Source organism: Pantherophis guttatus, chromosome 4 (assembly GCF_059756535.1).
Source record: "Pantherophis guttatus breed Tessera chromosome 4, ASM5975653v1, whole genome shotgun sequence".
In the NCBI taxonomy this organism is placed as follows: Eukaryota; Metazoa; Chordata; class Lepidosauria; order Squamata; family Colubridae; genus Pantherophis; species Pantherophis guttatus.
In genome coordinates this window covers 54,103,859-54,131,761 of record NC_142066.1, presented here as the reverse complement: position 1 = coordinate 54,131,761, position 27,903 = coordinate 54,103,859, and the positions used below count along the sequence as shown (strand labels likewise).

Below are 27,903 nucleotides of genomic sequence, written 5' to 3'. Positions count from 1 at the left end.
CAAAGTCTGCCTTCAATACTGCACTTTAACCACTGAGCCACCAGGGCTGTTATTATATATGTAATTGTACCCCATTCCTCTGGCAACCGCACAACTTCCTTATCTAACAACTAAAAAACTGATAGCTCTTCAGCTTTAAAATAATGCCCCTCTCAACTGATACCAGCTCTGTTTGTAATGCATTCTAATCTCCTTAAATCCTTCTTGTTGCGAGTGACCCAGATCCCCTTCTTCAATCCATACCTGAGAAAGGAACATCCCGTAATACTGTCGGACCCCAACCCCTCCAAAGAGACATCCATCCATCCTGTGCCACTGCAGACCGGATGCAGACACGCAGTTCCTTGTAGCTCAGCTGACGAGACTGCATTTTTGTTCGTATGAGTTCCAAGGGGCTGATCATAGTTACTGCACCCACTATGGAAGAAAACCCAATCTGGCATGAGAAACCAACCTTTATCCATCAACGCTACGTCAGGCCAGGGTCCCACTAGAATACCAAAGTGGAAGATTGGTTTCTTTTATAAAAACCACTGGCACAGAAACCAAAGTAGACCCTTAGGTGGCTGAACATTATAATACCAAGAAAATCAATAGAGGTTTTAATGAAATAGCTATCTCACTCAGCATAAAATCTTTCCCCTGCTCAGCAGTTTCCTTGGACTGGGTAAGAGAGTCACTGAAACCAGAACTGTTTTGTAAATGCCAGGCTAAAAATTGACTGTGAAGTGGATAACAACGATTAACTTGGGAGAACTAATTGCACAGTGTTGGTTATGGTCACAAAAGGCAATTGATGCTTTGGAGCGATTAATAGAAATACCCAATTTTACTTAATCTCACAGGAGTCCTATCACCATCTTTAAACATAGAAACTACACTTAGACACAAATATGATTTTAAGGAGAGTATCAAAAAGGCGTTCACTCATGTTTCAGATGAAAATTTCAAGAATTGCAGATATACATTATTCATACATACGTGTAGGTGTAGACCAGGGGTGTCAAATTTGTGTCGTCATGGAAGTATCATGTGACATATCAGGACTTTCCCCCCCTTCACTAAACCAGCCATGGGCGTGGCCAGCGCATGACACATCTGGCCCACAGGCCGTGGGTTTGACAGCCCTGGTGTAGACCATTCCCACTACAACCTACAACCAGTTTATCAGAGATTAATACCCAGGAAAAGCTTCCTTAGGTTGATAGAAATCTTCGAAGAATTTAAAAGTGGACTTATGGAAAGCTATAACGAACCAACACCGGATGGAACCAATGGAGAACTAGGTCTGGCGGAAGCTGGGAAGTATGGAAACCGTTGAATAGACTGTGCACAGGTCTAACAACATCCAGAGACATACAAAACAAATAGGGCTATCTGGTGGCTTCTGCCCTTTGTGATTGTGGTGACATGCAGATAATAACACATATGTATACCTGTCCTTTATATCCTAATCATTGTATACGTGAGGACTTCATGGTAAGCGTGATAGAATGCAATTAATATTGCTAGTTTCTGAGCAAGATCTATTTAACATATATATATATATGTGTGTATGTGTGTGTATATGTATATATGTATGTATGTGTATATATGTGTGTGTGTGTGTGTGTGTATTACATTTTACATTTTATATTGTATAATATGCCTTATTTTAATTGTGATGCTTGATATGAATAAACAATGTGCACACATAATTTCCCACTAAATATGTCATTTAGTGAGCAGTCTCTAGCAAGCAATTATGATTATGTTTCTAATACAGCTGAATCTGACACTAACGATACTGTAATGATTTTTTCTAGGGGTTCTAGAAAAAAAAATTAGCATGTTCGAGTATAAAGCAAATCATAACTAGCAGCTTCTAATATCTTTGTTTATGTAACATAACAGAAATATTTCAAATATTCCATCTGTTTCATATACTGTATCTTACACCAGTATTTTGTAAAATACCCCAGCAAAATAAGCCAATGTAAACATCATATAGCAGACAGGGATGGACAATTGAGTCTCAGGGCCTAATGAGTCTCAGGCAGAAGGGATTTGAACGGCAGAATGCTGGTTCATAACTTGTACTTTTGGTCAGCCTTTTATCAGTCCTAAATTACTCTAAAAAAAGATTCTGAAACCTACAGACCTTAATGTTGCAGAACCACAGAGCCCCAGGAGAATATTATAGCTATCCAAAGCATTTCACAAAGCACTTCTCCTCAAATCCTAAAAGTGGCCACATCTTCTAGAAGACATCTGTGGCCATATTAGTCTGATGTCTACTTATGAATATCTATGCATAAATGACATTTCTGCTGGTACTGCCAGCAAAGTAAAATGATGGTGCACAAACCCATGCCTGAAGGGCTGCGGACCAGCCTTCCAAAGAATCATGTAAGTCCTTTAAAGGACGTGGCTGCTTTAAAACCTCCAAGAGGTTTCACTTATGCTACCATAATACACTTTACAAAATACTTGCTTCAAAGGCTTTGCACAACCTTAATGGCTATGCGCATTTGAAAGGGCAGTTTCCCTCCCCTAGCTTTAAAGCAATTTTCAAGCAACAGCAAAGTCTACAGTTCCTGCAAGTATACAAAAATGGATGAAACTCACATCTGGCAACTGCCCCAGCCACCAGTGGGATATAGTGTCCTTGGCTGTTCATCTTAACATGCAACAAATCACGTAGTTGATCATAAGAAGTGAAATAGATCACGGTAGCAGGGACAGCCATAACTCTGAAGAAAAGAGAATGTACACACGTATAGAAGCTCTACTAGTTCTGATCTATTATCAATATCTACCTCATCAAATCAAGCTCCAACATTTTGCATCAAAAGTGCTGTAATTCAACAAGCAGCACTAAGGGAAAAAAAACCTTGTATTTCTGAAGAACCTAATTCTGGACTTCTGATATTCAAAAGTTTGAGTATTTTACAGTTTGGGCTGCAATCAATTTAATATTTTAGTTTGCCCCAAACTAGGGCCACCTGATCCTTTCCAGATGAATAAAGAGAATGGACTTCTCAGGAGCCATGTAGGAACAGTTTTGGATGCAGGTCAAATGGGCTTCTATTCATCAGCGAGAAGAACTCTGATATTCTCAATATTTCCTCTTAAGACTGCAGATTCAGAATTTGCATTTCCATGGGAAACAATGGCCCTTTGTTCTAGGCACAGATCCTGTCTCAATCCTGGAAATAGAAAATGTTAGCTGTCTGAAAGAAACAAAGGCAGAACTGGAGAAGTTGCCAGACCAAGGCTGAGAAAAGGGGAGACTGACATCATTTTCCAGAGCGTTTGAGTGAAACTGGAATTTCCAGGAAAAAGGGAAAGTAAAAAGAAATAGGTGGTTTTGCTTCAAAGAAGAGTCAGTATTTCTGTAAAAAAAAACCAAAAAAAAACTTGTATGCTCTACTCAGAATTCAGATTGGACTGTTTCTTTTGTGATAACTGTACTAAGTCTGTTTCTTTTTATTGTGCTTCTAGTCAAGTTACTACATTTGAAGCAGGGGTGAAAAGCTCCTGGATTGGACCGGATCACGTGATCCGGTAGCAATTTTTCCCTGTGGTTCAGCGATCTGGTAGCAATCGCCGCCCGGGTGTCATTACTTCCTGGTTTTAACCAGGAAGTAATGTTCTTTTACCTTCTGCGCATGTGCAGAAGGATTTGTGCATGCACAGAAGGTGTGCGTGCACGCCGTGTGCACTTCCAAACCAGTAAGGAAGGTAAGTAGATTTCACCCCTGATTTGATATAATTCAGTTTTTTCTCATTCTCTCAGTTGAGCATATGAATATTTACAATAAATTATTGTACAACCATTTGAACTCCCTGTAATCTTTCTTTCAAAATTCTGCCAAATAAATTCCTATCTGAAGTGCCATTTTATGCTATGCCTGCAGCATTTCTTCTGCATTTTGTTGGTCTCAATCAGGGCAACTATGTAATTCCTCGGCCACAATCTTGAACATTTGTATTTAAGTTTTAAAGTTTAAAAGGGGGTTATATTTGTTCTCTTCCTTTTTTGTGATAACAGTTTCTTAACTCTCTCTCTTAGGAAAGAACTGAAATCTTGTAGCTCTAAACCACTTACCCAGGAAGTTGCATATACATTATTCTCATTTTTGTTTCATTTTGCTTTTTAATTGACAGATCAAAAGTAAAGATAGAGCCCAGCTAGGACTTAAAGACTAGACTGCAGAATGCCTCTACAGGTAATCAGACAAACGGCTAACACTTGCAAAGACCCAGCATCCTCCATTTTATTGCATGTATTACAAGTATGTAGTTGGCTAAATTTCTGGAGGTTTTTTTTCTCCAATTCAAAGGAAAAAGCTGCAGAAAAATTCCTCTACTCTTCAGCCTGGAGTTAAGGTAAGCTTTTAAAAGGAATACAGATTGGAGGCAGGGAGTTTAGTTTTTGCAATTAATTTGGGGCGGGGGAGAGATCAAGTCAGTCCCTCTGCACTGGGGAGAGCAGGGATGACTGGTCATTATTTGAAGCAGTTCATTTCATGTTGTCCTGACTTCATGGGCAGGTTCCATTACAGTTATCACTCAAGGATTATTTGTACAGGGTGCAACACCTCTCTTTCGCTGGAAGAAAATGCTAGGTGAGATATACTTGGAAGATAGGTGGTGGCAGCTGGAATTACTCCACTGTTACCTAAAAAGTGGGAGGCTATGACTTCTGGATGTGGAGGTTTGAAAATTTTAGCCTTCTATTCTACAAACTCAATTGATTTTTTTACAATTAGTAACTGGGAGAGGGAGGGAGAATAGATAAGAATATTTTAAAGAAGTAATAGTGGTATATGACCTCAGATTTCTGTTGATTGGATTTTTATTTTAATCATTTTCAGACTCACAGAGTAGGTGGCAGGCCACTCCACAAGGATCGAATACCTTCATGCCGTATTATCTTCACAAAAGCATCCTAAAATGAACAAGAGCAAGCATGTTCACACATGAAGAGACAATGTTAGCATGAAAAAAAAACCATCTGAAGCGTTTTGAAGCATACATAGTTTGTCCACTCCAATTTTGCTAAACACAAAGCTAGAGAACATTTTCAGTAATGAAAAATTTCATCCAGGTGAGTAAATAGCTAGACAAGAAAAAAGCATTCTTCTTTAAAGCAGGTCTATACACACACACACACACACACACACACAATTCTGGAGGAAATTTTTCATGGAAGTAGCAGCTATAAATAGTTGTGCAAGGGAGATATATGCTTTTCTTGTAGAAACTTCTTTGCACTAAACCACCATCTTCAGAATCTACTTGTTTTCCATTTCTATTTGGATGTGAGGAATTGGACACAGTCCTGCTCTATGAGCTTAGCCGACATATTCCTTTTAGGGAAGGTTGTTGAGAAGAAGGTCAGAGATGAAATGGACTACCTGGATCCTTTCTATGAGTGTTTAGACCCATTTACGTGACAGAAACATCATCGACACAGCATTTGGATGATCTCTGGTGGAAGCAGGATGGGCAGAGTACATCAATTTTTTTTTCTTGACTAACACACAGCAGCTTTTGATATTAATGACCATGATATCCTTCCAGATCAGCTTTGGGGACCGAGAGTAAGCAGCATGGTGTTGCACTGGTTCACTTCCTTCCTCCACAGCTGGTTTCAGTCAGTGTTGATTCGGAGTGAGAGGCCCAATTCTCAGCTCCTACTTTGTGGGATGCTTCAGTGCTTGATGCTCAGTCCTATTTAACATTTACATAAAGCCACTGAATGAGATCATCTTTCACCATTGGGTAAAGGTACCATCAGTATGCTGATGATACCCAATTATACATTTGCACCCTTGGTGAGCTAAGTGAAGCTGTTGATGTCTTTCCTTGGAATCTGAAGGCTGTGGGAGTCTAGATAGGAACAACAAACTTCAGCTGAACCGTTACAAGATTGAATGGCTTTGAGTTTTGACCATTCTGTATCTGAGGTTTTACCATCTATAAGCCTGTAGTACAGTAGTACAGTGGACTAAAGCACTGTTATTAACAGATTAACATCTGCTGCTTGCAATTACTGCAAGTTCAAATCTCACCAGGCTCAAGGTTGACTCAGCCTTCCATCCTTTCAAAGGTAGGTGAAATGAGGACCCAGATTGTAGGGGCAATAAGCTGACTTTGTAAAAATATACAAAAGTATGAAGGCTATTGCTTAACACATTGTAAACCACCCTGAGTCTCCGGAGAAGGGCGGCATATAAATTAAAGCAAAAAAAAAAAAGTTGGATGGGGCTGCAATCTTGGGATCCTTCTGGATTCATGACTCCTGCTCAAAGAGGTGGCGGCAATCATGGCCAGAGGGCTTTTATACAGCTTTGTATGGGGTTCCAGAAGGACTCTTTCCTAGATCAGGTGGCTCCACTCTCAATAATTTTGTTTTTCTGATTTTGTTGTTTATCAGATTATTTTAGTCAGGACTGTCTGATTCTATATTTTAACTGGTTTTTCTAGAGTTGTATACCACCCAGAGTTGGGCAGCCAATAAATTTAAATAAATACAGAAATAATTTAAAAAACTGATTAAAGAGGCCATTCTTCTGCTTTATAGAGCTACTTTTTTTCCAACTGGATGCTTCTCAAATAAGCTACCTCTCCAATGGCATACCATCTCTTTAGGAGAATGTGAGTAACCTTAATTCAGCAAATGCAAGAACATAAATTGACTTGGTTCCTTATTAAGACCCTTGTTTCCAGGTCTTAACAATAAATGCTTCCTTTTTAGAGGAGTTGGATACTTTAGGTTCCATTTTGTATTTTAATAGACATGAAATACTACAACTTCTGGAACTCCCAGGCAGCCCAGACTTTGCCCATGCTGATTAGATAGGAAAATGCATCTGGTGGTAGAAGATAGCTAGTGTAAACTGTTAAAGCTACCATACTTTTGGTTATTCCTAAGCAAATATGTATTTATTTATTTTCATAGTTTTCTGGCATATAATCACACGACGATTTTAAAAATAACACTCAACAATTAACTTCAACCAATAACAGTATCTGATAAAATAAATAACAAATAATAAAAGCATAATCTAACACTGTATTTTTTTTTAAAAAGGCAGTGAGGCAGATAGCTCCACACCTCAGTGGGAGTAACTCTACCAACTAACCTTGCAGCCCATAAGTGAGCAGAGTCCTTCCTCCCTGTGCTGAAAGGAGATAAAAATATTACTTCTACCAGTTTTTACCTTTAAAGGACACTGGCAACACAGGAAGCTTAAGTAATTTACTTAACTCAAGTGGAAAACACAATCTACTTGATTTCCTTAGCTGGCAGAGGGCTCTGCCCTTTCTCATGTGCGGCCTTACCAGGGTGCCAGTAAAGTGAGTGGGAGCCTTATACCAGGCTGTGCAGCTGTTTCCATTCTGACAAACATAGAGATGGTCCATGAGGCCATTGCAGTAAAGGAAGCACTTCCCTGTTGAAGAGAGGAAGACAAAAACAAGTGTTCTCAGAGGTAGGGAATTTACACATAGTTCGCTTATTTGCTACTTCCAAGTGATCTGTTTCTAAATACTTTTGCCTCCCATAAGTACAGTTTCTCAATGTTTAAGTTTCTCAATATTCTATGTTCCTCAAACACATAGCTACCTTGTTTTCATGTACTCCCAACACTAACCATGTAAGCAGAGAATCCAAGCATCCAGTGCAGTTTCGTGATTCTAACCTTCACAGATGCAGGAAAAAGCTTACAAACATGCAGCCTGCAGCTGGGGTTTTCTCAAAAGCAGGAAGAAAAAGACAGCAAGGGAGATCAAAATCTCAGAAATTAGCGCTTCAGCAACATGCATAGCTTCTTCTCTAAACGAAGGATCTAGCACTTACCTAGGATGACTAGGATTCAAAACTAGATCAGCTATGGCTACAGAATTGGTCTCAAGTATATCATATTTTCAACCCTACAGTACTATAATATAGCATTTTAAAATATCATCTTTGAATAAAAATCTTCCACCAGCATAGATATAGTCATTGTTACCGGTGACAAGGAAAGAGACCTATCAGCAATAAAAGCTCGTATTCCAAAAAATGAGAGCCTGCTTACGTGCTGTGATCAGATGACAAAACATAATTTGTATTTCCACTTTGCCCAGATGAACAGAACTCACATCTTGATTTACTTATAATTCAGATAATGATGTTGATGACTCCTAAGAAATGTGGGCTTATATCTACAGGCTACACAAGTCTGCTTAGTCAAAGATAGAAGAATTTATTTTATTTGAAGCAGGGCAGGAAGGATTATTTCTTATGAAGCGCCCTGCTTTGTTGCTTCCCAGTTCTACTGTTATTGCTAGTTGTTCTCAGACATTAGTTTAAGCTGATTATAGACTAAATCAGTGAGTGCCCAGTTTACTCCATGTCTGCATTATCCACAGCAAGCATGAAATTCCAGCATTCGTGAGTTCCCTTAAAAAATTCTTTTGGATTTGTGAGTTGCCATATTGATACCAAAAGTTATATAGTTCTCATAATTAAGATATTACTCTTTGTTTATCAAATTTATTAGTGTATATTTCTTAGCAATCATGATCAAGAAGTCATTTATTTTTTAAGTGCTATTTGTGTTTAATAGTGCATAACACACACAACAGTTGTTGTGTAACCCATCTCAAAGATTGTAGAGTTTCCACCACAACAGATTAGAGGCCCAAGAACAAATGCCAACTCATGTTTAAGAGGCTGTTTTTATGAAAAGGAAACATCACCCATGCAGGATGATATCCTCTGGGCCAGGGGTCCCCAACCTTTTTAGCACCAAGGACTGCTTTTGCGGAAGACAATTTTTCCACACACCAGGAGGGGGATGGTTTGGTTTCACTCACTCACCCGCCGCTTACCTTCAGCTGTGTGGTCTGATTCCTAACAGGCCGCAGACCAGCACCGGTCTGTGACCTAGAAATTGGGAACTCCTGCGCTGGACAGTATTCCCTTGAAAAATCAACAATTCCCTGAAGGTAACAACACACCAAACAAGCCAAACCAGAGTTTTTTTTAAAAAAAAATTAAGAACCCAGATTGGATATAAGTTAAGTTGATGAGAAAATCATGATTTACTGAAAGAAAAATGAAGAGGAAATATGCTTAAATTGGGTTAAATAGCTGTGAGCTTCATTGGTTGAAGACAGAAAAAGGAAGAAATAATTACCCATTATCACTAATGCAGTGATGAATGCCTTTTCTGCTACCTGATTTTTAGTTCCATCTATAAGCTCTCCGTTAAAACATTCTAGTTCACCTGATTACAAAATAAAATGTAAATATTTCTATAGTGTTTTCCTTTCCTATACTGGCAATAAAGATGAAAGAAGAAAGTGAAGCCTCTAAAATCTCAGATTGTGGAGCAAGATTTGTCTGAGCAAAATCTAACATTTGGGAAGATATTCGGCATAATTATTTCTGATCAGAGAATGAAAATTTGCAGGAAGATATTGTATGCAAAATGCATACTGAACCAACCACGTGTCTCACGTTAATGAATTACATCAAGGAAGAGAAGAAGCTACAAATCTTCTACTCAGAAAAATAGATAAGGGAAGACTCTACTTTGAAAGAGTATGATGCCTTAGAAATTAAAAAGTCCTAGTCTATGTAGGATTAGAGAATCTATGTAGATTCTACTGCCTAGATTACAGCCGGTAAAATAAGATGATCAACTCTTAAACTACTACAGGGGAATTAGACATTCCCTCAGGGGTAAGCTATTGGAGGTTGAATAGGGCTGAAGTATACATTTTTAATATTCTCTTCTCCGCCAACTAAAGGGATAGACTGCTTCTACCAGACATTTTTAATTGATCTCTTATATCTTAAATTAACATCGAAATCAAATACAACCTGATTCAAGGCTGAAAAATACTTTTTCTTAAATTAGGAACTGAAGTAGAAAGGTGAGGAATCAAAGTTTTGGAGTAAAACCCTTTCTTGCAATATGGTACCTAATTGCAATATTTTCATTTAATGAGAATTTTCAAAGATGCTGCCATCTAAAGAGCTATACTGCATACACTTTGTGTATTGGATGACTCTTCTCTCCCACTTTCATTCCCTAGAGATCAGGCATTTCTAATCTATGTCTGTGGGCGGCCCTGGACAGCTAGTAATGTGGCCCCACAAAATCATAAACTTCTAACATTGTTATCTGATTTATATACATTAGCTACAGTATGTATGGAGTCCAGAACCATTCCTTTCCTCTCAATGTGACCAAGGCAAGCCAAAAGGTTGTACACCCATGCTACATACATTAACTTATAATAGTTCATTTTGGTGGGATTTTAAGAGAGAGGCAAAGCGGTCAGCAACCTTCCATTGTGCAGTTACAGCTCTAATTGATACAATGGCTGTTCCAGTTACGCCACTGCTAAGATTACAACATAAACTTGCAATCTCTCCACTAACCTTTATGAGCTGATCAATCACTATACACTGAACTTTCAAATTCAGAACTTGTACTCAAGTTTACTTTTCCTTCATTATTTCCTTCAGTTTTGTTTTTGATAATAATAGCAATGGGAATTAGACTTATATGCTGCTTCATTGTGCTTTACCGCACTTTCTAAGCAATTTACAGAGTCAGCATATTGCACACAACAATCTGAGTCCTCATTTTATCACTCGGAAAGATGGAGGGCTGAGTCAACCCTGAGCCAATCAGGATTGAACTCTTGGCAGTGGGCAGAGTCAGACTGCAATACTGCATTGTCACCACTGTGCAACCACAGCTCATATAATAATAATAATATAATATGGGTAGTCCTCGACTTACAATTATAATTCAGCCCAAAATTTCCATTGATAAGCAAGACAGTGAATTTTGCCATGTTTTCCAACCTTTCTTGCCACAATTCTTTAATGAATCACTGTTGTTAAGTTAGCAACATGGTTGTAAAGTGAATTTAGCTTCCCCATTGACTTTGTTTGTCCGACCACAAAAGGTGATCACATGACCCCAGGACACTGCCAAGCATCTGAATTTTGATCACGTTCATAAGAATGATGCAACAGGCGAGTGAAAAACAGTAATAATTCACTTTTTTCGCTGCTGTTGTAAGCTCAATCAGTTACTAAACGAATAACTGTAATTTGAGGACCATCTGTAATATGCCATTTGGAGGTTTTTTTCAGTTGAAGATTGGGTAAAAATGGCTAAACTGAATTTGGAACCCTGGTTTCCCCCCATTGTTTTGCTAATTTAATAATATTATCATGATTGATCCATGTGTGTATGTTGGTATATATAAACATCTCAGAGTTCCTTAGAATAATTCCATTTAGTAGGATACTATTATCTTTGCCTCTAAAATCTTGGAATTATGGGATCCAAGTCTAGTAGGGTAGCTCACCTAGGACCACTTATAAATTTTCATTGGAACAAGGATTCATATCAAGAAAGTCTTGATTTTCAATCCAGCCAATACGTTACAGCAGTTTCCCCGACCTGATACCTTCCTATTATCAAACATCAAGCTATCACAGTTAATTACTTCAGCGATTATTGGACTTGTAGTCCTAAACATTAGAAGGGTACAAAATCAGTAAAACTACATTGTCATTTATTTTCCACTGCAGACCAATGAATGTTAAATTTCTCAAGGAATAAAGGATATGAACACTTTCTCCTACACAAGTGAGGAAGGAGGGGAAGGACTAAGAACCTACAACACTCCTTTGGGAGCGAGAACAGGAAAAGAGTTGGAGAGGTGATCATGGCACCTTAGTTGGGAAAGCACCTGAAATACTCACATTTGGGCTGGTGAATGCTCCAGGGCATAGACTGTACTGACAACACTGAAAGAAACAACATGGACACACTTAATGACAATTGGGGTTAGGAAGGAGAAACAGTTGCCTAGAGGGATTGTTCTTCAGGAGCTTCGGCTAGAGCAGGAGGAATGAAAAATCATTATGAAATGTATTATATAAGGTGTTTCTCCTTTTCTTTTTGATAGTAAAAAAAAAAAAAAAAAAGGATGCTGACGATTCCACCCAACTAAGTTTCTTCGTTTTAAATACATGTCTAAATACTGTGGTTTATGGTGATGAGTTTGAAAATGTGTGACCCATGCCTGATTAAAAAGAACTGAAAACCTATATAAATCTTCCTGCAAATGAAGGACACCCTTCTGAAGAAAGGTATGTGCGAGAAAACCATGTCTTCGCTGTAAAAAGATTTAAACCATTTTATCCAGGCCTGAATAAAACTATAAACTGGAGATAAATAATAACTATAAATCTGCTCAGCATGATCCCCTTCAATAAAAAATACACTTTGTCCCCAAATCAGCCCCATTTACGCACTAGCGGTACCTTTCCTAAAAGTTAGTCTTCAAATCCAAAAAAAAGAGCAATTAGTACAATTTTCTTGCACAGTATGATTTTAGAATCTAGATGCAGCTCCATATAAAAAAGCTAGCATAACAAGAAAGTTCTTGTTCTTTTAAAGCACAGAAAGCTTTTCCAAGCAAGAGAATAGGGACAGAATTTTTTTAAAGGACAAAATGGTAATTAAATCATTTGCTTCAGTGACGGTAATTGGGTTAGACAAATTTACAGAGAGAAAAGCAGCCAATTACTATTACTGTAGTCATGTATAATCCCAAAATACTATTCTCAGAATCAGCGGTAGTTGCTGAGAATTTGCTACTGCACTGATGAACCTGCTTATGACTTTTCCAAACATGTCTGCTGATATCTATACAAAAAGCACACTGGACTAGGCAGGATATTCCTCTGATTCTATATAGCACTTCTGATGGGTTGAGAGGTCATATAAACGTATAATAAAACCTAAGCTCTAAATTGCTATAAGTGGCTTATGGTGTACTGTATGTCTGTCTTGAACTTGAGTGAGTCTCGGCAGGTTAGAATACTCCCACAATAACATAAACTTTTCCTTCTGCAATCAAGGAGTAATTACTTACCTTTAGAGAATGGAGTTCTCTGAGCCTGCAATCGGATTTTCACTACATCCAAAGGTGTGACTGAAAACACAGTATTGAAATGTTTGATTATGTGACACTTAAGCAATATAGCATGTCAAAGTACTGAATAAATGTATTGTTCAGGGCCGAGTGAAGTTTGTATTGGAAAAGGAGTTTTAAATGATACTGTCTTTCACTACATCTCTGTAAAGCCTATAGACGTGATATGGCCTCCTCCACTCCTGTCCTCTCTGGACATACCATAGAATTTCCATCCAAACGACAAGAATTTCTGCCATTTGGAGGAAACTAGTTTGGAGAAGGGTGATCTACCGCAAAGACAACATTGCAAAAATTATCCTGCCCATTTAAGTACAATAGGGAGAGGAGAAAAACAAACAGTACATAGGAAGAATACTCACACATTATAATGCCACTGATCCTCCATGTGACATTGAAAAGTGTAGCAACTTATTTTCTGAGCTTTGTGAATACTATTCAGTCATACTTCCTCTCAAATAAGTTTACTTAACAGAAAAAGAAACGTATACCTTATGTTCTAAAGGAAGTACTTATCACATGGAAATTTGGCAAAACACTGCAGATTATGAATCTCTGATTCAGCATCTTTCCATTCATAATTCAGAGATAATCTCGCACACAGCGAGATTTATCTTCTAATTCAATTCACACATAAGAATACCATAGAAACAAACTTCACTGAGTCAAAAACGTGAATGACAAAGAAAAGTCACTCAACCCTATGCTGTTGGAATGATCATTGGTGCTATGCTGAGTTGCATTTTTCCAATGTTTAGGCAGCCTGTCTAATCTGTGTAATAGTTTTTTCATGCTTTCCATATTTATAGACACCAATGCTAAATTAATAAACAAAGAGCTTATTTAAATATTTTTGGTGACTGAACACTTGAAACTATATTGAACAGAAAAATGGCACAAAGTTTCTCATTCTGCTTCTTATGGAATACAGTTTGGTTAATTACCTAGCACAGAGTGGGGAACGATGGCCCCTTTATGACTTGTGGACTCCATGCTGGCTCAGGAATTCTGGGAGTACACAAAATGCCATCATTTCCCACTCTTGGTCTAACAGAAGAACTCCACAAAAACATATCAGTCATCAGGCTAGAGAAAAAGTTTCCTTTGTACACTATCAGGATACAGTGATGTGGTTTGCAGTAAAGTTAAAACATTAAAAACAATAAATATCTTACAATATCACCAGAATTTGCAGAATGTCAATAATCATAGATATTGTGCAAACCTGGTTGTTCTTGTAAGGTTTTGGGATTTTTGCAATCATTGTAATCATTTGTTTTTTAATGGGACTCAAAGTTTTGGTTGGCCCAACTTTACATCTACAGTAAATGAATCCCACTCACTACATATGCATGTCTTTTTTTTTTCTTTGTTTAAAATATTGAAAACCAAACAGAGAACTCCTCCAGGAATACTGGTTTGGAAAAATACATGTATCACTATTTCAATAGTATATCAATCCAATTGCAAATTTTGACAGTTTTGCTATGTATTTGCAGATTCAATGGGAAACATTTCACAGAAAATCATGTTTACATTTAAGCAAGAAAAAAACTACAAAATAAATGTACTATTTAAACTGGAGTAAGTAAATAATATGGTAATTGGAAAGAAGCACAGAAAAGAGGTAGGTTTTCAATAATTGCAGAACTTATGTTAGTTCGATGGTCAGCCAGATGTCTAGACTGGATTTGACATTTTTATCCACCTACTGAATCCTTCACAAGGACCTGGAGAGTAGATGTTGTTTGATGGTGCTAAAGGTAGTTTATGTCGCAAGACATAAACTATTCCAAGTAAAGCTTCCTTTTGCAATAGATTGATATTATTATTATTATTATTATTATTATTATTATTATTATTATTATTAAATAATGTTATTATCCTAGACAAGGTTTTCAGTTTGGTTGATAGTAACATTTCAAATTGTATCATCCAGATGAAGGAGGATATTAAGAAATGGATCAAAATACTTTTGAGGGAAGAATTAATGTCATGAAATTTATTTTCTAACGAACTGTTGAATATTTTGATAATGTCTTTGCTGATTCTATTTAACCATTTTTAAACAACTGATACAAGCAATCCTTATTTAACAAGCAATCCCTAAAAACTGTTCAAAGTTACACTCAATTTAAAAAAAAGGTTATGATCTGCCCTTGAAATTATGATTTCTGCATACTCCCCTATAATCATGATTCCATTTTGGGTGCTTGGCAAACAGCTTGCATTTACGGGCAATTGTAGTGCCCTACGGTCACATGACAATTTGCACCTTTTTTTGCAAGTGTCCAACTGAGGGGGGGAAACCCCACCCATTCAGGAGAACGGATTCACTTAACAACCATGTGGTTCACTTAACAACCACAGTGATTCACTTAGGAACTGTCATAAAATCAGTTGTAAAACTGAGTCAGCTCACATGATGACCTGCCTAATAACTATAATCACTTATGATCAAAATTCCAGGCACAATAATGGTAGTTAAGTGAGAACTATTTATAATTGTTAAATTTTTATGGAACAAACATATACCCAAGATCTCCTTATACATTTCTTATGATTATGGTAGTTTTAATTTTCTTGATTGTAAATAACATAATTGGGCCTATTTCAGGGGCGGGTTTCAAAACCCGTCACTACCTGTTTGCTCGCTCTCTCGCAACGCTTCTGTGCATGTGCAGAAGCGTCCAGGTGGGTGGGCGGAGCCTCCCGCTACCACCATCAGTTCTCCCAATCCAGGACGAACCGGTAGCAACCCACCACTGGCCTATTTGTTAAACTCAATCAAGGACTGAAATAGAAGAAATACTTAATATGTAATCCTGAGGACAGAGCCTGAGAGTTATTATCTATTATTCTTGCCATCTAGTAAGTTCCTACAGTAGTACTAATTATAGGAAGTATTTGATTATTTTTCCCATACTAGAAATGATTTCATACATTTGGGCCTTCTAAGGCAGGGGTTCTAAGACCGCAGCCCACTAGCAGAAGAAATGGGCAAGTGCGATGTGTGCGCTTGCAGCTCCATTCCTGCAAATCGAGCTTCATGCATGAGCACCCTCCGCTTGCGCAAGTGTAGCTTCATGCGCAAGCACAAGAGCCCTCTGCTCAAGCCTCCTCTGCTTGCATGAGTGGAGCTTCATGCATAGATGCAAGTGACTCCCACTCACGAGTGGAACTTCGTGCCTGAGTGCAAGCACCCTCCACTCATACGTGAAGCTCCATTTGCATGAATGGATGATATGCACGCGGGCCGCGCGCACAAATGGAGCTGTGCGCGCTTGTTGCACGCCTGCCACTCATATTGAAAAGGTTGGGGACCGATTGCTTAAGGGACAATTAAGAGAATAGTTGGAGCAATGCAACGAAAACAAGCTGCCTTAATAGTTATTAATGAAGAGAAAGCTTTTTACAATTTAAATTTTTCTGTTTAAAATTTTGGAGGATATGAACTATGGACAGAAATTTATTTACCTGGATGAAAACCATATATGCTTCACAAAAATCATAAATAATTGTGAATGGGGAATTGACCAAGTCTTGCAAAATACAGAAAAGAATGAGGCAAGGATATTATTTCTGGTTCTTGAAGTTTGTAAACTAAGGGCACTAATCAATCATTTGGTTCTAATTTTGGAGACCCCTCTAGGAGAAATAGATGTCTCAATGGAAAAACTAAGAGAATTTGGTTGCACTGACTGGATTTTAAAACCAGGAAGAAACAATGATACTGACAAAAAATATGAAGATGGAAGACCAAGCAGTTGTAAGAGAAGGGACCATATGACCACAGGGGGCTGCAACTGGCCATAGATGCAAGCTGGTTGCCAAGCAGCACTCCATATGCAATCATATGCCCTGCTCAAAAATGATTGTTAAAGACAATATGATTCAATATTTTTGAAATTAAAAAATTGAATGAGAAAATATAAAGTTTATGTTAATGAAATTCATTCACAGTGGAGAATAAAAGAAGGGAGATCTTCTGGATAAAGAATATAGTAAAGAGAATTCTCAAATTAAATAAGGTTCCTTCCAAATTCTTCCTTGGATTCAAGTATAAATCTCAAGTCAGAAGTAGGAATATGCCTGCATTTACAGTTTCCCAATTGTAGGAAAGGTACCACTCTCATCCAGACAGATGTTTCATGCATACCACAAAAACCTTCCACATAATCCTAACCTTTAGTAGATGATACAGTAATCTAATTCCTGGAAATAGTATATATTGTTCAATTTAAAATAGAGGCAAGGAGTCAATAGCCTCTCTATTGTGCAGTCGCAACTTCCAACATACTGCACATTAAACACATTGGTTAAGAATGATGGGAACTGAAATCCAACACTATTTAAAACAAGCCATAAGCTTCCTATTACCTAAATAAAAAAAAATTAATTGAAAAAGCAGTCCCTAAGCAATGGTAAACTGTATAAATCAATGTTAAAATCCGAATTACTGTATGTCACAACACTGAAAATCTAGGGTTTGGTGACCAGCAGGGCTGAGATACAGAAATGTGGACAAATATCAGGAGCACTATCAGAATAATTCGATTCTCATACAAAAATTCAGCCTGCATATTTTTATCACTACAGATAATTCTTGGATTACATCCATTTGTTCCAACAACCACTCGTAGTTATGACTACGCTGAACTTAAGGTGTAGGAGTGTGTGTGTGTGTGTGTGTGTGTGTGTGTGTGTGTGTGTGTCTCCCCTCAGAGTTCTAGTCAGTGTTACATCTCAGTGCCTGGCTCGCAAGAATGATGTTGCAGTGAGCTACAGCCACATGATCACAATTTGTAATGTTTCCTGCTTTCCTTCCCACAAGCAAACTCAATAGAAAAGACAGTAGGAAGCTGCAATCATATGAGTTCCTCACTTAACAAACTGCAGGGTCCTCACTTAAAAATAGCAACCAGCGCTGTTGAAATTGCCACTGCAAAACAACAGTCACATGACATTGCACTTTACCACTGTGTTGTTCAGCAACAGAGTTCCCAGTCCCAAGGGATATTGTAATCTGAGGACTGCCACCTGCACACATTTTTCCATGTATGCACACATTTTAAATTAGCTTCAAAAGACACTGCTGTTAACAATGTACCTACCAAAAAGGGAGGTGAAAAGGGCTCCAGTCCCAGATGCCAACATCTGCTGCAGAGGAGTGATGCCCACCAGCTTCACAGACGAATTTTCAGACATTGTGCTGCTCACCTACAGAAAATACAACATCATATTGCACTTGTGTCAGAAGCACTGAGACACTTCCGGGGTGAAAGGATTAGGCAGTGACATCACCATTGCCTGTGGGACACCCAGTTGGGGGCTCTTTCATGTCCTCGACAGGAATTGGAGTGAAGGACGGGAGCTCAACCCACCCCACAGCTCCACTTCAGCTTTGAATGCAGGCTTGCTAATCTCCAACCCAGCATCCTAACCACACCAGCCGTCAACTTTAGTGCCTTGTATTCTTAATGACAATGCCACTTAAATTTGTCATCACACAATACTTGCACCAGTATTTTCTACCAATAAAGATAAAATCATTTTTGGTGTGAGGGATGGTGCCGGCAGAAGGGAAAGTTGTCTGATGGACTACAGTGAAGGACAGATAGACTATATTTCAAGGGAGGGTGGGGGGCAAGACAAGATGGAACGCAGCCCAGAACTAAATTGTAGACAGTGCATTAGGATAACCATTCCCTAGAAATCTCTCAAGGAAAGAACAGCATTGTCTGGCAAGATTCTGTCTATTGGATATAAGCAAATAAAGAACACTTTAGCTGAAGCGTTCTATTATGTTTCTCTGAAAATAAGACTGGGTCTTCTTTTCAAGGAAACATGGTAGAACGTGCCAGCCAAAGTGTTCTTTATTTGCTTATATCCAATAGACAGAATCTTGCCAAACCCGGTCTTATTTTCTTTTGGGCCCCAAAATAAGCACTCAAGCTTATTTTTGGGGAGGTCTTATTTTGTTTCATCACAACGCCCGGCCAGTGCCCTGCCACCCATGGCGCACAGGAGGCGGTGACCATGTTGAGGCCAACTGCAGCAGGAAATAGAGGGTGGCAGGCACCCAAAGGGCATCGGCTTGCATCCTTCGGCCACCGGAGAGAGCATGGCTGGTGCCACCATGAGGTGGGGAGAGAGTGAGAGAATGATCTGATCAAACCTGTGGGGGGGGAGCACACCGCCGCCAGCTCTGGTATGACTCTCTGAGGTTGGATCAGATCTCTCTCCCCCCCCACACACACACACTCAAACACACACCCAGAGGTTGAATCAGATTGCTCTCTTCCTCTCTCGCTGTGGCAGCAGTGCCTGGCTGGTGGTGTGCTTTTCACTCCGCCACTTTCCTTCTTTTTTCTTCCCACTCTTCCTCCTCCAGACAAAAGCTATGCTTCTTGTCGATCCATTGCAGCGCAGCGCCCGGGATTTACTTTGACAGTGGCGGGGCTTGGAGAATGGTCAGCCCCCATTTGTGGTGTGGCAAAGAAGGCAGAAGGCCACACACACCAGACCAGCCTGGGATGGGGTGGAAAAACAAGCGGTGCCAAAAGCAGTTGAAGGACTTGAAATAGTTCAGATCTTCCAACTTCACAAGATCTTGTTTTTTTGTGAGAAGGTGGAAGATCTGAACTATTTTTTAACTATAGTCCCACAAACTACTTTTTTTTTAAAAAAATTATTTTGATTTATATGCCGCCCTTCTCCGGAGACTCAGGGCTGCTTACAATGGGTTAAGCAATAGCCTTCATACTTTTGTATATTTTATATAAAGTCAGCTTATTGCCCCCACAAACCGGGTCCTCATTTTACCTATCTTAGAAAGGATGGAAGGCTGAGTCAATCTTGAGCCTGGTGAGAATTGAACTCGCAGTAATTGCAGGCAGCTGGAAGCTAAATACTACCTTTAACAGTAGCATTAGTCTGCTGCGCCACTCAGGCTCTTTTTGTTGCCCTGCATGCGGCGGCGAACAGAGCTGGAAAGCAGGTTAGTGAAGGGATGTGGCTGCCCTGGGGTGGGTGAGGGTTTGGCATGGGTGGCCCGGCTGAAGGGCCCTCAGGTAAGATGGTGCAGGGCGCGTGGGGCAGCTCCATACTTCCTGCCTTGATTTGTCCTCCACCTCCACCTCCACCACTACCTCGCTTCGTTCTTTGCCACTTCTTCTCCTTGCTCGCTGCCATAATGGAGCAGGAGGCTGAGTGATGCACCAGTGCAGCGGCTACAAAGCGAGGTGGTTGGGGATGGAAGATGAAGCAAGGCAGGGGATGCAGAGCTGCTCCTCTGTCCTGGCTTACCTGAACACCCCACAGGCAGGCTATAAACATCCTGATAACTGCCTCACCTTGCAGTGGCTCCAACAGCCCCGTCCAGGATCCCATGCGTGTCACTCAGCTTACTGCTCCATTGCAGTGGCAAGCAAGAAGCAGGCCGGTGACCATGTGGAGTCCTGGACTGGGTTTCTGGAGCTGCCGCGTAAGACAAGGCAGTTGTCAGGAAGTTGATGGCCTGGCTGTGGGGCCCTCAAGTAAGCTGGTGCGGGATGCATGGGGCAGCTCCGCACACCAGTGCCTTGTTTCGTCCTCTTCCCCCTTACTGCCTTGTTTCATCCTCCACCCCTCCAACCTCACCCTAGCTTGATTTTTACGGCTGCGCCTTGCCCCACCTCATACAACCAGACAGTGGACAGGGCTTAACTAGGCCTTATTTTTGGGATGGGATTTATTTTAGGCGCAGGTGTGAAAATAGGTCTAGGGCTTATTTTCGTGGTAGGTTGTATTTTCAGGGAAACACAGCATACCGTTCTTGGGCTTGACCTGATATTTGGAGATACAAGTATCCAAGCCTTGGAATACATGTATTTAAGCCACTGACATTCATAAAATTCTTACATTACCACATGAAACAGATATGACCAATGTTTGAGGATTCAAGATTGCCATTCCACCTTCTGACCTTCTGAGTGGCCATAGGAGGCTATCTAGCAATTTTGCAGTAATATTTGAAAAGATGTAGCTAAAAGTTTTTGGCTCTTTTTGGTGGATGCCTATGCACAGGGATGGAAACCACCTGAAATTCTGAAAAGCAAAGCTGAAATCATGGTGCTGAAATTTAACCCTTTTGCTGTCACAATATAGAAATGTAATATCAAGGTCCAGGGACATGTGGAGTTTGTAAGATTCCCACTTCTGATGAATAATCACAACAATTTAGAACAAGAGAAGCAAAAGCCGGAAAACAATTTATTAAAAGATCTTCTACAACCTGGGAAAAAGTTAAAATCATTCTGAAAGCAGAAGATTTTACCACCAAAAGGAAAACCAGGGCATGCAACAAATGTGGGCCTCATTATAAACATATATAAAAATATATGTTGCTTTACCATGTTATGAACATGTCATTTATATTACAGTGAATGTATTTACTGAGGGGTCCTTGGTGCTCTCTTGAGCTTGGTTGTTTTCTCGCAGATGTTTCATTACCCAAACTAAGTAACATCATCAGTGTTAGTCAGATTAGCCTGGGTAATGAAACATCAGCAAGAAAACAACCAAGCTCAGAGAGCACCAAGGACTCCTCATTTCAATCCTCATTTCAATATTCTCCTTTACTGAAAGTTATTTACTTTGTGCAAGAGCAATATAAATGAGCTCAGAAAATACTGGTGCATCCCCTTGCACAACAGATTTCAGTGCAGACTTGAATCAATCCTGCCCAGGAGGTATTCTTTTGCATTCATTCCCAGTTGACATGACTATTATCTGCACAGTTACAGAAATGGGAGATGCCTCCCTTCTGAGACATTTAGCCTCTCAGAAGGTGGCATAACGATGCCAGCTTAACAACGATAAGCAGCAGTGTCTGAGCGACTTGCAGAAAGCACAGGATAAAAGTGTAATACGTCACCTCACTTTGTTTTAAATAGAACTGCTCAGTTTGCCTAGCTAGCTTCCAACAATAATACTATTAGGTTATTTGGAACATCTGGTATTTTTATTTTGAATAAAAATAGCTGGATTGCAGATAAGCCATTAAATATCAGAAGTATGCATCAGGTGTCTATAGCTAAAAATGTAAATAGGAGAGACAGATATGCTTAACAGTAATTCCATATAATAAGCATGAAAGCCATTTCACTAACACAGCCTGAGGTCTTTAAGATAATAGATTCTTCCATCTTTAAAGCCATTAAAGCTGAGAAGCAAAGTCAACGTAGGGCAGAACACCAAATTTTGAAAAGAAGGAGATCCAGTCACTAATTCCCACCAGTAATTACAAGACTGCATTTACACTTGGTTCTTGTGTTTATTTCTGATAGTGGCAAGGTCATCCAACCTTTGCTTTGTTTTCCTCGACTGCCAGATTGTTCATTTGACTTTACAAGGTATTATAATCCTTATCTGCTATTCACATAATGACTCTTTAAAACAGATTTTGCAACAGTATGAATAATTTGACACTCTTACATTCTTGTTTTTTCTCTCTTTTTGCTAGCCTTACTGCTACTGTAATTTGAAGTTCACCACCATATTCACCCATTCTATTGCAGCGTGTGAGATAACTATGCTTCAGCCTAATTTACTGCCTTGGCATGAATCCTTCCCCCCCCTCCCCCATCCCGCATGGTGCACACTTACTGTATGTATGTAGTGTTATGCAAAAAACCATCAACAACACACCATTAAACCAGTTCCCCATCCATAAAAAAGCACCAATTCCATGTTCAGTGCAGGTAGTCCTCAATTTATGACTGTTTGCTTAATGACCATTCAAATACATGATGGACTCAAAAAAAGTTACTTATAACCAATCCTCAAACTTACGACTGGTCATCAAGTGATCACATTTCAAGAGCTCAGTAACCAGCTTCCATCTTGACTCTCCTCAGATGTTAAGACTTCAAACCTCATTAGTCCCTATTACTTTCGGTTAGCTGTATGTTTGTGCCGAACCTTTAAGAGAATCCTATAGAGCAGTGGTCCCCAACCCCCGGTCCGCGGACCGGTGCCGGGCCGTGGAGTACCTGGCACCGGGCCGCGCAGCAGCCGGGGGACATGAACGCTGCAGCGCAAAGGCTCCTGGGCCGTGCGCAATGGGCCGTGCGCAAAAGCTCCTGGGCTGTGCCCCCACCCCTGCGCGCGCTCAGCGGGCCGCGGCGATAAAAAGGTTGGGGACCACTGCTATAGAGATTAAAGTGGCATCAAATGGCACAATCCCAACACTGCTTGCCACCCATTTCTATTCCCCACATCTAGGAAGAGGAACAAGAGGCACATGGCTTGAGATGTTTTCAGTGAAGTCTATCAATAAAATCATGTCAAAGCTCAATCCATGTTACCCTATGTGAAGTTATGAAGTTTATTGCTATAATCCAATAACCATAATCGATAACAGGCCTTCACAACACGTGGCCCACAAAGCAGCCTTGTGTGTCCTGTCAGCTGTTTTGAATCCACTAACAAATCCACTGCCACCGAACCATGCCTTTAGGAAGGATTTGCCGCTGCCTAGTTATTCACAGCCTTCTCCACTCTGAAGGACACATTGCTATGAGCCTCCAAGCGCTGCTGCTGCGCCAAGCCACTACCGGTAGCTACCAAACAGCTGATCAGCACACCAACTACTCTTCTGTGGCCTGTGATTATTTTTAAGGTATCAATAGGCTTTCCCCTCCTCTTTTAAGTTGTGCACGCTTGGAGTACAACACGGGTGTCAAACTTGCTGCATCACATTAGTTAGTTAGTTAGTTTAGTTAGTTTATTATATTTGTATACCGCCCTTCTCCCGAAGGACTCAGGGCGGTGAACAGTCATGATAAAAACAATGTACAACAAAAATTAAAAGCTTATTAAAATAATTAAATCATTCGGCCAAATTTAAAACATTGCCATCATGTGACATTTGTGGAACTGGGATGGGTGTTGCCTGTGTGTGACGCATCCGGCCTGCAGGCCGCCAATTTGACACCCCTGGTCTACAATATAGATTTCCAAGTATTATTTTAACCATTTAGACGTGTTTGAATTTTGGTGATTTTATAGGCAAGTGCTCTCCATGTTACCATCTCAAGCACAGCTTCTTTCACTTGTTAGATGTTCAACTTTGGATTTCCAAGTATAATATACTAATTGCTGATGCTTCAGTAGACAAAGCCTTCATGATGTTTCTTAGTTTAGCATACTATAGAACCCAAACCCCATAGCTATGACAAACATAGTTAACATAAATCAAGTTTGTGCAAACAGAAATAAATTCATTGAGAGGTATAGGTTGGACTAACTGATTTAGATAGCTTTAACTTTCATCATTCAATCTCTCTTCATTTGTAAAGCTCTTTCTGCTGCTATCTGCTAGTAAACAAAACAAAAACCAAAATTCCTGTTTTTTATTAACTACAGAGGCAAATTGGTCAACTGATTTTCGGCATAGGAATGATGACAGCTTGCTTAACAGGCTTCAGATCAGGCAAAAAAAGATGTGTATGTATATTCACACACACACACACACAAAGGCTCATTGATAACTATCATTGAATGGGTGTAGCTGTCACAAACTACACTAAACTATGGATTGTTCAATCATAATTCAATAAGCTACTACTAGATTAGATTCATATAATATGCTAAGTCGCACACCATGGTTTATAGCCATAATGGCTGGATTTACTCAATGTGATAAAATCACAAATTACACCTTAGCAGGATGTATAAAACCTGTTGCCTACAGAAACTGCTTGCAACTAGACTCCTAATATATGATTTTCTTTTTCTGTATAGTAAGGTAAATTTATATTTTTGGATACAAGCTCCAATTCAATTCAGTATTTGAATTCAACGTTGATCAACTATGTCAAAGACAATGTAGAATTCTATTACAATATTACTCCCTGAGTGTTTGTGTCACCTGTGCTCTAATTATCCCCTCCTCCCAGAAAACCTTGAAAGAGTAGTTATGAGAGGAATGATATTGAAGATTTTGATCAAAATTCTCAACATAATGATCAAAGTCCATTTCTCTAGCTTTTCTAGGAAAAACTACAATTAAAACCAAAGTCAAAAACTAATTTGGCATGACCTGGTGCTTTAATAGCTAAACTTGTTTTTATCTGGAATTCCAGATTGCATAAATAAGTAGAGAAAGGGGGAAAGGTAATAGTTCATATTTGCTTTACTTAAAATAAGGCCTCTTTATATCACAAGATTCCAAATTTCAGTCAGATTCCTTGAGTTTCTTGGAGCTATCCTAAAGAATAAATAGTTAGGCTTGGAAGTTTGCAAACACGTATCAACAAAAATGCAACTACAGTTTGCTCTTCATATAGATTTTCAAATTCTCTCACTCCAGTCTCTTCCAATCTGCAAATATTCTTTTTCATGCAAGTTTCTCTAGGAAAGGTTTTTGTATTACTTTAGAATCACCTCTACAATCCTTAATAATTGCATGTAGAAAGAAAAACTTTGAAAAATCACATGTAATAAAAGGATATGAATATATTCAAAACAATTGAACATTTACAGTATGGTCATGGTTGAATGTCTAATTGTGCACAGATTGATCTCTCCCTCCTTTTCCCTTACTGGCATCCTGGGTTCCATTCCAACCAAAGCATATTTCTGTGGTCTTGACCTCCAAATATCTCGTGATACCGTCAGATATATATCACTGTCAGCTTTAAGGTCATACATTTCATTCTTGGCTATAGAAGCCCAATGAAACATACACCAATTCAAATCATAGAGAAGGAATCTATCCAGATGCTCTTCCCAATTCTAGGCATTATATGTTAATGTTTATTTTGTGCCTCACATATATTCATTTCTTAGATGATTTACTGCTCCTCTTTTCCTTTGCATCAAAATAGATGTGGCAAATATATTGTAAGTAATCATTTGCTAGCTGGTCTCCTCCAGAGTGGTTAACCTGCAACTTCATGAGTCGACCATATGTGGAGGGTATTGGTTTGGGAGGGTGAGTTTAATTATGAGCACTTCATGCTCATTAGTGTTTGGCCTTCATGCAAAGGATGCTGACTATTTTTAAGCAAGAATAACGGAATACCAGAGTTGGAGGGGTCCTTGGAAGTCTTCTGGTCCAACCCCTTGCTCAAGCAGGAATCCCTATACCATATCAGACAAAGAAAATCAAAAGAATGTTTAAAAGCCTGCATTACATAAATAACCAATGCAATGATCTATCCTCTCCATCAACAAAGTCTCACATAAATATATTGATTGCCTTGCGGTGAGAGCCAACCTAGAAATAAGGAGAAATTTCTTGACAGAACAATTGATCAGTGAATTGGCTTCCTTTCACAAGTTGTGGGTGCTCCATCACTGAAGTTTTTAAGAAAAGATTGGACAATTATTTGTCAAAAATGATATAGGGTCTCCTGCTTGAGCAAGGAGTTGGAGTAGCATACCTCTAAGATCCCTCCCAACTCTGTTCTATTCTGCTGTTTCCTGAACCTTGCTTCAGCATCTACTTTTTCAAAGGTGAAAAAAAATCCTTCAACTCTTCCTATTTTTTCAGGAGGCAGGGGTCCAAAACTGCCAAGGAGACTAATAAAAAAGCAATGCCCTTTACCACTTTTCATAACCTGGCATCTACTATAAAAATTCCCAATAATTCTCATAATTCCAGACAAAATGCTGAGAACACCTTGAGAGGGCATTCAACTGGGGGAAATTGCTTTAAAAAATTGGATATAATTTACCTTTAAAAAAAAGAAGATATGAGACCTAAAAGGGCATCATATACATTTCTTTTTTAGATAGATAGATAGATAGATAGATAGATAGATAGATAGATATGATAACGAAGGACAGACATGCACCTACTGCTTAACCTAAGCGATTGGTCACTGTTGCATCATACCATCTTGCAAACAGGCTAAATAATGGCTCTTAATTGTAATGGTTCAATTAATAACTTGGAATTAGTAGCAGCATATCCTGAACACCAGGTGCTGGAAATGGACATTGAAGGTAGGTTGTTACCTTTTATGCCTCACCTCCAGACTTCCCGAAGGCATTTATCTATCACTCTAGAAAACTGGATTTGTAAAACTGTGGCGTAATCCAACAGGGCTCTCCCTCGGTCCCCAGGACAGGAGCACGGCAAGTATTGTACCCCAATAAACTACACACAGTGGCCGGCCGCCCCACGTCCAATTCTCGCATTCCTGTCCTGCCTCGGACGATCTCCGCTCAAGGCCCGGTGACCAGGCTTCTTCACGCTCAAGGCCCTTGACCCGCCGCCTGCGCGCCGCACCATCTCGCCCCCCCCCCCTCACCTCCTCACTCTAGCCATAAGCACGCTTGCTACTTCTGCGCCCGGTGCATCCATAAATGCATTGACGAGGGGAGGCGTCCGGATATCCCCGAGACCCACGCTCGCACGAGCTCGGTCACCCGAATGTCCGGGATTGGAGAAACAGCGTCGGCGTCATCGAGAAGCGCGCGCGGCAGTCGCCAGGAGCTGCGCAGCGATTCCCGTGGCTGACTTTGGGAAAGGCCGCCTGCCGCCTCCTGATTGGTCAGGGGGAAAGGCGGGCGAAGTGGGCCTAGAGCGCCAGGGAGGCTAAATGCCTTTGCACAAGCGCAGGCGCGCGCGAGATTCTCCATTTCCCCCCCCCCCCGCGCGCGCCTCCCAGCATGGGTCGGCGAGGAAGAACTCATTTTCGCGAGCGTTGGTCGCAAGTCTTACGAGGAGACCCTTGATTTTCTACGACCAGTGATGAATTAGCCGGCGATATTTTCTTTTTAATTACCACACATGCAGCACGCACAATGTACACTGCTCAAAAAAATAAAGGGAACACAAGCAGAAGACACCCGAGATCTGAATGAGTGAAATAGCCTTATTAAATACTTAGTTCGTTACAT

General features: G+C 39.8%; 1 protein-coding gene across 7 annotated transcripts in view; it reads right to left on the bottom strand.

The window, feature by feature from the left end:
* SLC25A39 (solute carrier family 25 member 39) overlaps positions 1-27,903 on the bottom strand; it is a 42,628-nt gene that overhangs the window by 4,158 nt on the left and 10,567 nt on the right. Inside the window, exons 1-9 of one of the 7 annotated variants that reach the window (XM_034415915.3) lie at positions 27,312-27,462; positions 26,078-26,136; positions 18,123-18,228; positions 12,949-13,008; positions 11,771-11,815; positions 7,333-7,442; positions 4,866-4,933; positions 2,608-2,732; positions 244-417 (exon numbers count right to left, since the gene is read on the bottom strand). In XM_034415915.3, the coding sequence (XP_034271806.1) occupies positions 244-417; positions 2,608-2,732; positions 4,866-4,933; positions 7,333-7,442; positions 11,771-11,815; positions 12,949-13,008; positions 18,123-18,216 (676 nt within the window). In that variant the 5' untranslated portion in view covers positions 18,217-18,228; positions 26,078-26,136; positions 27,312-27,462. Of the gene's footprint in view, positions 1-243; positions 418-2,607; positions 2,733-4,865; positions 4,934-7,332; positions 7,443-11,770; positions 11,816-12,948; positions 13,009-18,122; positions 18,229-26,077; positions 26,137-27,015; positions 27,604-27,903 lie in introns of those variants that run through there. The other 6 variants (XM_034415913.3, XM_087893988.1, XM_034415916.3 and 3 more) reach the window with 6 other exon arrangements.